The 12495-nt window shown below is 47.6% G+C and overlaps 1 protein-coding gene across 38 annotated transcripts in view; it reads right to left on the bottom strand.

Annotated features, from left to right (window-relative positions):
- The window catches only part of TCF7L2 (transcription factor 7 like 2), a 202193-nt gene extending 190227 nt beyond the window's left edge, over positions 1-11966 (bottom strand). For 13 of the 38 annotated variants that reach the window (XM_070780831.1, XM_070780835.1, XM_070780836.1 and 10 more), the window contains exons 1-3: positions 11249-11965; positions 10893-10959; positions 10529-10653 (exon numbers count right to left, since the gene is read on the bottom strand). In XM_070780831.1, coding sequence (XP_070636932.1) covers positions 10529-10653; positions 10893-10959; positions 11249-11437 — 381 coding nt within the window. In that variant the 5' untranslated portion in view covers positions 11438-11965. Of the gene's footprint in view, positions 1-10528; positions 10654-10892; positions 10960-11248 lie in introns of all 38 variants that reach the window. The other 25 variants (XM_070780840.1, XM_070780842.1, XM_070780844.1 and 22 more) reach the window with 4 other exon arrangements.
- Between the last annotated feature and the right edge of the window lie 529 nt (positions 11967-12495).

Raw genomic sequence — 12495 nt, 5'->3', positions numbered from 1 at the left:
TTTTCCAACTGCCTGATGCAGAGCTTAAAGGAAACTTGTCCAGGCTTTTCTTCCCACAAACCCTGCGGAGCCCTAAGGCGATCTTGCACTCAGGGTAACCACAGAAATCTTCTATCATCAATTAAAACTGAATGGACACCTGATAACTAAGTAGACATCGTGGAAACAAAATTTCATACGATCACGGCCTTCTGAACAAATTAGTGAAACTGTGGCTAATCCAAATTCAATTTTCACTTGTCCGGTTCCATACTTAATCCTTGTGTTCAACACCAACCCAAACAACACAACTCCAAACAGAAAGCTACTAACACAATTAAGACAGTAAAAATGCAGCTGCAAGATCCTTAAGAATCTGACTGTTGTTGTTCAGCCACTGAGTTGTATCCAACTCTTTGAGGACCCCACAAACTGTAGCCTGCCAGGCTCCCCTATCCATGCGATTCTCCAGGCAAGAATATTGGAGCAGGTTGCCATTTCCTCCTCCAGGGGATCTTCCCAACCCAGGGATCGAACCCAGGTCTCCTGCACTTGCAGGCAGATTCTTTACCACTGAGTCACCAGGAAAGCCCTAAGAATCTGGCAGCACAAAGCTAATTTCACCTTCACACACACCAATCTAACATTCCCAAGCAATGTAACTTCACTCCTCAGGTGTCCAGGCACACCGAATAATGTGACCAGCTCCTAAATCCATGTAGCACACGCTCCAATCAGATCTTCACTCCTAACCAGAACCGACTGTGTTGGAGAGATCCTGAGCTAAACTTGCCCCAGCAACAGCAACGAAGACTTAAAATTTTCTCATTTCTCCATTGCATTTCCACCCCCTCTTTTCCCAAATACTCTCTTCTAAAACACACTCTTTAAACAGCTTTTTCCCTCCCTGTAAAACACAGGGATGCCTTGTTCATTATAGTGTAGCTTTTTAAGACGAAGATAAAATACAAGGACCCAGTAAAAACTTGGCATGCTAAGAGGGAACAATAATTTATTTATATCTCCGCATAAAGCTAGAAGAAAGAACAAGAGAAGGTTGGCCCTCTGTGCTTTTGTTTGTTTGGGGAAGATATGGGGAGGCTGAGAGATCTTAAATGGCGAATTAAGGCTTATCTAAGAACCAGGTTCCCGCATGCCTGGACTCTTGGGACTGCCCCTGCCCTGGTCACCTGCAGTGCAGCACTGTCCATCACTTCTGCATCCAGCAACTGCGGCTCTTATGTCCTGAGCCTGCAACATGCCCTAAAGTGGTGCCTACCCACCACCCCCAGCCCCGATCCCAGCCACCTCCTCAAGCAACACGAAAGGAGAACTCCAAGGTACTTCTCATGTTGCGCCTTCCTGCGAAACTCGCAACAAAATACACCTTCCCTTCCTGTGTGTTTGTTCACAGTGGCCAAGCCCACCCACCATTCTAACACTCTCAGATGACCCAGCCATGTCTCCCCGAGAAAGAGCCATGGAGAAGCACTGGTGCTCTGCAGGCTGGCACACAGTCTCCAGCAAAGCAAAACCCAATATTTCACAATCCACCACCTCCCTTATCAAGAAATCCTATCTTGATTTCTCTTGTCTCATTTCTAAGTACTGCTGCTGCTAAGTCACTTTAGTTGTGTCCGACTCTGTGCGACTCATAGACGGCAGCCCACCAGGCTCCTGCGTCCCTGTGATTCTCCAGGCAAGAACACTGAAGTGGGTTGCCATTTCCTTCTCCAGTGCATGAAAGTGAAAAGGGAAAGTGAAGTCGCTCAGTCGTGCCCGACTCTTAGCGACCCCATGGACTGCAGCCCACCAGGCTCCTCCATCCATGGGATTTTCCAGGCAAGAGTACTGGAGTGGGTTGCCATTGCCTTCTCGGTAGTACTGGCCCTAAATGCAATGTTTCCGATACAAGACATCAGAGATACCCAGAGATGGAAGAAAAGCAATGCAGCTTTTTCAGCCACAGAGATCTCATCCTCAAAGGCAACTCAAAAAACTTGAAACCTTCCATTGGGTTTTCCAACACTTAAGTGAACTTCCTGTAGGATGAAGATTAATTTCGTATGCCTACTCACTCCACTAAACTGAGAAGAGGGGGAGCATTTGCTTTATTTCCATTTTTATGAATCACCTAGCTTTCTATTAAAAAAAAAAAAGAAGAAGAAATCCAGATTCATTTCCTAAAAGGTTCTGGTTTGGGGGAATTCTTGGTTCACCTTCCTCACCACTGTAGCTACCACCAAGAGGCACTTTAAGTTTAATTTACATGTCATTAGCATAAAAGACAAAATAGGGGCCCAAGTATATCTAAGACCTTTTCTTAGGTCACAAGTCATTTTTCAGGACAGTGACAGCACCCCCAAGCCCTATGTTGGGAGCCTCTTACATTTACTGGGAAATAAACTTCTGACCAGGCCTCTGGGTGTCTGTCTCCCTACCCCTTTAAAAAGTGCCAAGGGGGCTTCTAACTCCTACAGGGAAGGCAAAACCAGCACAGACTGGTAGGGATGGAGGCTTAAGCATTCCTGCAAAGATCCAGACACAGAACATCTGTACCCTCCTAAAACAACAACTTAACAAAGGCAACCCCTTTTCCCTTCCTGGCTTTCTCCAGAAATTGTGCCACAACAAAACACACGCCTTTAGACACAGGAACAATCTCTCCTACTGTCTCGATGTTCCATCAAATGTCTATTTACCCTCATTAATTTTTTCTTTTCTTTTCCTCAACCTGAAACCATCAGCTATGAGTCAGAGAACGATCATTAACTTTTACAGCTTTCATACACATCCACCTACTCACATTGAGGGAAAGAAGTATTGACTTGCAACACTGCCTGAGACCAAAATTCTCTAAGGAAAAAAAAAAAAGAGAAAATCACTTTGAGAAAGTTATATCTATAGGTCTATGGCGGGGGTGGGGGGAGCTACATTTTTTTTTTTCCATTTTGTGGTGCAGTCACTGCAAAAAGTTACAGTTGAACTTGGTTATGGTGATGGGCATTTCTGGATTTGTTTTTTGAGGGAAAATTAGATGATTTTCTTTAAACATCAAACCATAATTACAGTTCTTAAACTGTTTGGGAGAGAGAAGAATAAAGTGAAGCAAGTTTCCTGCTCTTGTCCAAAACACATTTCCAGCATATAAAAACACGTGGGCTAAAGTGCTGAGACATGTTCCTAACACAGCATTTTTCATTAAAAGTTGCTACACTAACACTCTTAAAATAATGCCCCATCATTACTCCACTTAGCAGTCACAGTGCTGCAACTCACAACGAATTAATTTGCATTAATGTGGGTTTCATGTGTCCTTCCCTGGGTATGCCATTGTGATTCAGGCTTAATAAAACTGACAGGGCAATAACATAGTGCCTTTTACTTCACTTTCCCAAATAAACCAACCCACCCAAAGACCCATACAAATCCTCTCAATTTTTTTAAGCATTTTGCTAATATACTTAGTACATCATAATTGGCCCAGCACGCAAGAACCTAGTTATCTTCTCAGTAAATATTTATAGCATCACTCTTTCCCATTCATTCTGCATTTTCTTAGAGAATCTCACTGTAGCCTACATCTGCAATTCATTGACTTTACAATTTACCACATGTTGGGATGGGAGAGGTCTTAGCTCCATTTGAATCACTACACAAATATGCAAGTGATTTATCGGTTTCAAACTAAAGACTGCAAGAGAAGGACTCCACTTTTCCTGAACATTACTTCTTCTGGCAGACCATGAACAATTACAGTTCGTACTAATTAAGCTCTGTAAATGTGCTGTGCCTTACTAATGCCTACCAGGCCTCAAATTTATTTTCATGATGCCAAACTTTAGCAAGCCATTTTAACTCCTTCAGAGCTGATCCCATTAACAGCCATCCCTTTTCCCTGCAGAAGGAGTTGTTGTGGGGCTACTTCATGACCAAAAAAAAAAAAGGATAAAATATAAGAGACCAAATTACCAGCCCCAAATCAGATATGCCTAAGGAAGAAAACAGCCTATCCTAGGAAAACCAAAGAACACCAGGGCTGATAACCCGTTCAAAGATCCCACAGCCCCATCTTTGTAATGAGCTGTTAAGGGATTCCTATCTGTCCCAGAGGGCTAGTAAGTTTCTGCATTCCATTGATTAGAAAATAAAACCGTTCAGCCTCGGTCTTTAAGTTTGGGTTGGATGGAGCGAAGGACCCGGCCAGAAATGACACAGCCATCAGCCCCGCCCCTCTTTGCCACAGTTTCCCACACACCTCGGAATCCCACTCCCCCTTTGCCATGTGGTCACACAAACACCAGGACAGCCCACTCCTTTTTTAAGAATAAATTACAATCCACAGGGTAACTGGCCATCTCTCTCACATCGGGGGTCTTCACCACAGATGCCCCTTCCCCAGACTCTTGCACGGTAACTCACATGAAATTATTATCTGCTGCACAGAGCTCTTTGGGTGAAAACTAGATTGGAACCAGTTTTTACTGAGCAAATCAATATGGTTGTTAATACCATCCCCCACCCCAGCCCCCAGTCATGGTATTTTCACCTCTCATCAGAAACTTCTAACTCCTAATTTCAATGAAGCCATTTTTGTCCAGCCCAAATCTCTGCCGCATCTTTTTATGCCTTTCTAACCTTTCTTAGCCAAGCATTTATTCTGCCTTCTCTGTTACATTTCTATGTCCTCCACCAAGACACCACTGCACATTTCCCAAATGAATGGCCTTCCCATTCCCAAAGCAAACTTGGCTTTTTTTTCCTCATCTATTAATTCTTTTAATCAATTCTCCTCACTCCACGTCACTTTTCTTTTAACCCTCACGTTAGCTAGCGCACTATGCAATGCGTACGTTTTCCCTTCCAGCTCAGTGAAACATCATGTAAATTGAAGGGCAGCCTCCCATATTAGGTTTCTTTAAGTATTCTGGGAAATAAGCACAATATAGAAAACAGGGTCTCCAAAAAAAAAAAAAAAAGTCAAGAAAGAAAGGAAAAAGGGATAAACCAGAAGAAAAGGAAAAAAGATGCAAACACCTAAAGCAACTTTGCTTTTGAAAAACATTCGTGCAGAGCCCCCACTGAATTTCCATTCCTGAAAGTGCTCTTTATAAATGTGTATAACAATAGCCTGGAGGAAAAGTACAAGTCAGCTGCCAGAGGAGGAGGGGGTGTCTGTCTCGGTTGGCTCAGATTGTAAGGGTGGGGGTCAGAGGCGGGGGAGAGGGCAGCTTTGGCGATGGGCTGTCCCCACCCCCCCCATCTCATTGCTTATAATTAGTGAGAGAAATTTGAGCTACTGCCAGTGTCTGCAGACCTTGAATATTATAAGGCCAACGTGGCGTCAAATATCTTAACATTCATAAGTGTTATGGGCTGTAAATAAAGCCTGTGGATTTATGACCCGGTGGTGCTTGCCAGCAAAGGACTAGGGCACATTTCTTTCAGCAGACCTGTCGAGGTGCGAGTTTGCCTTTGGTTGTAAAATTAACCATTTCCTTCACAAATGTGCTCAATTATAAGTCAGAGTTGAAGATTGACTTACACGGTTGCCAATATCCACTCCCAGAAGAAACTCAGACACCCACATCACACACCCCTTTCAAAAAGAAAAGCCTCAAGAATTTGATTCACCCCCCTCCTTCTCCAAACTTCTGAAATGTGTCACCTCGAAACAGTTATAAATGCGGTTAAAGATATTATCTAATTCCACTCACCAAGACTAAAAAGCTTACACCTACTTCCTTGGAAAGTGCTTATTTATTTGGCAACGCCACGGTTTAAAAAAAAAAAACAAAAAAGGAGTAAATCACTCCTTGCCTGAAGTCCCTTCCCCCAATATAATGTCATCTACTTCCTGTGTAGGAGAGTCTTTGCTAAATCCAGGTTGTCTCAGACTTAACTGCCAATAAACCAACTTCCACAGAACTTCCAGACAGCTGGGGAAAAGGTCCCCGGAGTTTTAGTCATGGTCCAGAAACACGCGTCCGCACAAAAATTTGCAGCTGTCCTGTCTCTGCAGTGCATTTTTAATGTGATTCGGGGGCCCCTGTTGTGAAACATCTGACAAAATGTAAAATCCTCTTACATACCTTCCAGTTTACCCACTGAGCCTGTGTAAGAGAAGTTGCACCAACATTTCTCCACCAAGAAGTCTGGGTGCTTTTCGTATGCACACAGGCACCTCGTGGCATGTGAGGAAACATTCAAAACCTGGAAAGACTTCTACTGTAATCTTTAAAAGCACAGCCTCTGGTGCAACTATTAAAATGCTGGTTTTCTAAAGCAAATATTTTTTTAATGGCGTGCAGAACTGCAGTTATCCTGAACTGCTAACAGAACAGCATTCTTGATCTGCCAGCCCCCGGAAACCTTCCTGTAACTTTTTCACAGCTTGCTAAGAAACAGAAAGCTGACCAGTTTCCAGCAGGGACTCTAAATGAAATCCGTATCAGTAAAATTAAAATCAAGGTGGAAAACTCCCAGCCAGAATGGGGGATTGTTTTTCTCCAAATCTTTTCTCAATCAGATAGGGGTGCATCAATGAAAGCTACTTTCCTTCAGCAGTCAAGTTTCCAAAAACACTTCTTCCAGATAAACACTCTAGGCTCCCGAATGCCTCATAGTTTTGTTTCTGGGGTTTTCACAAGGCTTTCATTTCAACAAACTGTGGAAGCGCTGGCATATTAAATTTATAATCATTAAAATATGACTTATTGGGTGAATGTTGAGCCCATAATCCAAACTGCAGACATTAAACCCCAACCTAGAAAGATTAGCACGGAATTAATACTGCTGCCTTGAGATTGAAATCTAAACATGTTTGCCATAAATATTTCTCAAGGAGATGAAAAACAATTAGCATAAATACCAAAGAAGGGCAAGAACACCTGTTCTTTTTCAGGGCGATAAGCATTTTATTGTTCTCTATTTAAAATGTAATGACCTGTGTAATTACAGTAATATTACATTGTTATGTAGGGGCTTGGAATGTCACACTTTGAAAAGTGTTGTCAAAACAGTCAGGGGTGAAGCTGGGGGGTGGGAGGACAGCGGGGAAGGACCACCATTAACCCTTCACACTCCAAGGTCTAAATCTTTTGTATTAGAAAGGATTATGTTGTTTGAGCGAGGAGAAAACATCCATTTTTCACCAGGCAGAAAGAGAAGTTGCTGCCCAGCTAAATAAAACCCCAATGAATAGGCCCCTCTTGGTGTCCTTTAAATGCTGGATTCCAAGTTCTAAAATGAATTCAAGATGCTGCTTATTTATTTGTTCAACCTAGTAGCAAACAGTTTCAGCTGAAAAGCAAATAACTTTGGATCAAAGAAGATGCAAAAGCTCTAATAACCAAGTCCTTAATAAGAATTTCAAACCTAACTGGAATTTCGGCCACCAAATCCCATATTCTCATTTGGCAGGAGGGAAAAAGAAATGTAAAACTAGTTTTTCCTATCAACTTTAATACAGAAACAGTATTCTTATCTTTAGTATATACAAATGTTACCACAATTCTAATATTTGCAGTTCTATCACCTCCCATCTGCTTAACCAGACCTCTCGCCTTAATGCTTTTCTGTATTTGAATCTTTTTAAAAGCCGTTTCTATTACTGTATCAAAGGCTAAATTAACATGATGTAGAAATCTTTGTCATTTTAAAATAAAATTATTACTATCAAGCTTTATGGCGTCTCCAGCAATTAAAGCATTATTCTTGAGATAATGTATTATTCATCATAAGCCCATTTAATGATACTCCTTAATTCTTTACGTTCTTAAATAGAAAAGCAGAAACCAGGAATCCAAAGAGCTTGCTTTTGAAAGGATGCAACTGCTTACAGGTACACTCATAAGTAACAGAAAATATAGCAAAAAAAAAAAAAAACCACCACCACCAAGGAGGGTCGGGAAAAGAATAGAGCCAATTTGTCTTTACACCTTGCCCTCAAAAAACACACTCTATGAAGCACTAAGAATTTCAGATGAGCATGAAAAGACCGCTATCTTGCCTATAGATTCCTTCGGCAGCTGTATCAAATCTGGAATTGCAAGCCGGCCTTCTGATTGAAGAGGTCAGGAGTGACATATAACAGCCTCTCAGCCTCATTTCCATGTCTCTGCTTACCGGCTTAAATAAATAACTTTAATTTTGGAGCACATCAGCTAACTCAGGTAACAGATAGGAGGGAGGAAGGGCCTGTGCACACAAAAGATGTCTGTTGGGTGTTTGACACGCAAATATTAAAACTGCCTCCTGAGTTCAGAAATGTCTTCTCAATCTGATGTCACAGCACCAGGCCACCCGCTATGTCCGCAATTAAAATCACAAGACGCCGAGTATTCCTACAATGTCCACAGAGGGGACGGGGTGGTTGGGAGCTTTCCTTTTCGCACCGGGAAATCATTTATTTGCCTTTAACAATTTCCCTGTTTCCTAATTACAGCACAACACAACTGTTGGAGTTTCGGGAAACAGTGGGGCAAGCCTGCCAGCGGTCACAGACAGGAGTTTGCAAGGAGCCCAGAAGGGCCAGCAAGCCCCCCATCAAAGCTCAGTATTCAGATGGCCTTTCAGATGGCAAAGGGAATTTTAAAATAATATCAGAGAGACTTCCATCGTAGGGGGGAGGGAAGGAGAGGAAGAAATTCTCAGGGTTACTTTGGAATGTCGCTTGGTCGGCTTGGTCATTACACAAACTCTCCGGTTCAAGATGCCCACGAGCTCCCAGGAAAAATACAACGTAGCTGGACTGTGTTTCGCCTCCAGCTGCAACCCCACAGATCGGCCCCTGCCTCCAGAAAGCGCTGGCCATGTAAGAAGAGGTAGAGCTGAAACGGTCTCCCAGCTTCCCAAGCCTGCAGAAGCCTGGGCGCAAGGGAGGGCGGGGGGAATAATTATTTCTTTCCTTGCCGTAAAAAATGACCGGTCTACCATGCCCTTGCCTTTTTTTTTTTTTGCCGGGGCCCCAAAAAACAAGTCAAACCTGATAGTTAATATTTTAATGCTTAAAAACACTTGTAGATCGGATCGACTCCTGTCCGGCAAGCCCTCGGCCATTAGCACCGAATCCACGGTTGCGGAACAGTGGGTGCACGATTTCAAATTGCTAGCTCGAGTTACCGAAAAAGAAAAAGACAAAAGTAGTGTGTGTGTAAATAAGAGGTAGGGGGACTGAGCCAGAGAAGGTGCAAAATATCAATCGAGAAGCCGGGCACAAACGTTTAGAGATCGCGTCTACAGATTCGGCATCCACGCTTTTAAGAGCAGGGTGGGATGGGGGGAAGGGGTTCAGGGCGAGGGCAGGGGGCAGAGGTCGGTCGGGGAAGGGGGTGAGCCCTATTAACAAATGTCAGGGGTGGGCTCGGGGCGCACGCTGAGGGAAGCGCCCCCCAGAGCCTGGCACCCCGCTCCGCCCTGAGGCCCTCAAAGTTGGGTGGCCTGCGATCAGCAGCCCACTCCCTAGAAGTACAGGCGCCCTGGGCCTCCCTCAGCCTCTCTACACCCTTGGGCCCCCGCACACCCTGGTCTCTGCCCCACTAGGGCCCGCTGAGGGCCTAAAGCTGGCGAACGCAGACCTCGCTATATAACCCCAAAGAACCAAATTCCCTAGAAATACATCAAGTCCATCCGGAGGACGCCATCCCGGCTGCACACAACCCAAGAACCGCGGCCACAGGGGCCTCTCCACCCCGCGCGGCCCAGGAGAGCCCGCAGCCAGCGCGCCACGCCGCCGAAGCAAGCCACGGCGCCCAGGGCGCTCGCGGCCCTGCGGGGTGGCCCCCAGAAAAGGAAGCCCGGAGCCCCCCAAAGGTTGCAGTGGAACCCGTCTAGGAAGCGTGACCTTCCAAGGGGAAAAGGGGAGGAGGGCTGAAAGCCAGCCATCGACACTAGAAAGCTAAACAAATCAGCGGCCGAGAGAGAAAGCCGAGGCGCTTCTCCAGGGCCCCGGGCTCCGCGCGCCCGCTAGTTCTCAAGTCCATACGCCCGGAGGGACAATCCGCTCTCTAACACCGCGCGTCGGGCGCAGCCCAGTCACTCCGGCCGCGGCAGCCAAGGGGTTAACCGGGGGAAGCCCAAGACGCCACAGAAGAGGGAAGGAAGAGAGAGGGAGAGGGAGAAAAGAAAGAGCCACACAGTCATCTTCCCAGGGTGAAGAAACAAACACCACCACCAAAGGGGGCGGGGGCAATCAGAGCGCAGGAGGAAAAAAAGAAAAAAGTTCTTCTGATTTTTTTCCCCCCCTACCACCACCCTAGCAGAGCCCTGCTTGGAAAGCAAAGTCTCCCCAACATCACGAGGCAACAAACTGAAAGCAAGAACATGGCGAAGTGCAAACACATCCCAGTCCACAAAAGGCAGAAAAGTTTGGAGAGTTTCGGGCTGCTGGGCCACGAGCGGGGGAGGGGAGGCGGGGAGGGGAGGAGGCGGGGAGGGGGAGGGGGAGGGGGAGGAAGGGGAGGGGGAGGAGGGAGGGGGCAGGGCAGGGGCCGCATGCGGGGCCAGGCGGGCGGGCTGCGGGCGGGGGGCCGGGCGCGGAGGCACTTACAGTTCGGGCGGTGGGCGAGAGCGATCCGTTGGGGAGGTAGGGGCTCGTCAGGTCGGGGATCATGATGAAGGGGTAGCCGGGATACGGTGGCCCCTTAAAGAGCCCTCCATCTTGCCTCTTGGCCGCTAACATGGCGGGGCGGCGAGGGGACGGCGGCGGCGGCCGCGCGGAGCGGGAGAGAGCGAGGAGAAACTTTTTAGAAAAGTGCCCCAAGTGGCCGGGGGCGCCCGGGGCCGGACCGGCGCACGGCCGGGCCGAGCGGGGCTCGGGGCCCGGGCGCGCGGGGCGGCGGGCCCCGGAGTGGGGGGCCGGCGGGGTGGGGGGCAGCTCCGGGCGGCTGCGGGGCCGCGCGGGGCGTACTCACCTTCTTCCAAACTTTCCCGGGATTTATCTCGGAAACTTTCGGAGCGAGGCGGAGGCCGTCTTTCCGCCTTCCCGGAGGGGTGGAGGTGGGGAGGGCGAGGGGCAAACGCCACGCAGAGGTGGGGGGGAGAAGGGGGGGAGAAAAAGGATCAGCGAGGTGGGGGGTTTGGGGTGAGGGGGAGAGAAAAAAAACAGGGTTACAAGTTTTTGCAATGGTGGCCCCACAAGCACACGCCGCTCGCCTGGCCCCGCGGCGCCCCGCCGCCGCCCCCAGCCCCGATTTCTCCCCTCTCAGCAACATTTGCCAAGCCCAGGAAATAGATTAAGAACCCCACCAGCCCGAGGGGCTTTTCCTACCTCGGAATCGGAGGAGCTGTTTTGATTCGTTTCTGATTCATTGACTAGAGACGATTTGACATCAGCTAAATCCCTCTCCGCCGAGGAGTTTTCGGAGCTCTTCTCCTCCTGCTCGCCCTCGTCTTTGAAGGAAATCAGTTCGTCGTTGGCGCCTAGGTCATCTCCTCCACCGCCGTTCAGCTGCGGCATTTTTTTTCACCCACCAGCAGCAATTTTGGAAGAAAAATGAAGTAGGAAGAAAAGCCAAAAAAAAAAAAAAAAAAACCAAAAAAAGTTTTGCCCCCCCCCAAAAAAAAATTGCAAGAAAAAGACGAGTCCAAGGTGAACTTTTTTTCTGCTTTGGGGTCTTTTTCTCCTGGGGAGGGGAAAGAGGGAGGAGGGGAGGGGAAGGGGGGGGAGATCTTCTGCACGCGTGAGTTTGGGTTTCTTTTTTCTCTCGTTCCCAAGGATCCGATCAATGTGCAAAAAAATAATAAATAAAAAAAGGGGGGGTAAAAAAAACACACCAACAACAACAAGAAGTCAGATATAAAGAGCAAAGGGGGGGGGAAGCCGAAGATACAGGAGGAGCTCGTGCCGCTCGGATTTGAGTGAGTTGAAGTTAGACTGAGAGCTTTTCAGTTCAAAGGCGGCGCTGATTGACAGATAGAAAAAGGGGGATCGAAATCCGGAGGAACGGAGTAGTCTGGGAGCGGAGATTATTGACAGGGCGAGAGGAACACACTCGCTTAATGAGATGCCGGGGGGCGGGCCCGGCCCGGTGACGTATGCATAAATAAACAGCCGGGGTGGGCGGGGCGGGGGCGGCTAACAATGATCCTTTCGGGCGCCGGGAGAGGGAGGAGGGAGGGAAGGAGGAGGAGGAGGAGGAGAGGGGCGGGGGAGGAGGGGGGAGAGACGCAGGGAGGAGTGTGCAGGGGGAGAGGCCTGCGCTGAGTGTGTGCGAGCCCGGGAGTCTGGGCGAGGGAACGGGGACTCGCTCCGGGTGGGGGGCAGCTTCAGAAAAGACAATGCGGAGTAGGGGAAGGGGGGTGGGGGGTGGCGATCGCGTCAGGAATCCGAGTCGAGGAAGGCGGAAGGAAAGCCCACTTGGGGGGTGGGGATGGGGAGAGGCCCAGAAAAAGTGCACTTTAGAAATATTAGAAATAAGTCTTAAGGAAGGAGAAAAGGAGGAGAGTATTGGGGAAAGGGTGGGAGGTAGGGGTTTAGTGGTTAAGCCAGCAATGAAATCAACCACCTTGGGCGGG

This window comes from Bos indicus, chromosome 26 (genome assembly GCF_029378745.1).
Source record: "Bos indicus isolate NIAB-ARS_2022 breed Sahiwal x Tharparkar chromosome 26, NIAB-ARS_B.indTharparkar_mat_pri_1.0, whole genome shotgun sequence".
Taxonomy (NCBI): Eukaryota; Metazoa; Chordata; class Mammalia; order Artiodactyla; family Bovidae; genus Bos; species Bos indicus.
This window is presented reverse-complemented; position numbering and strand designations above follow the sequence as displayed.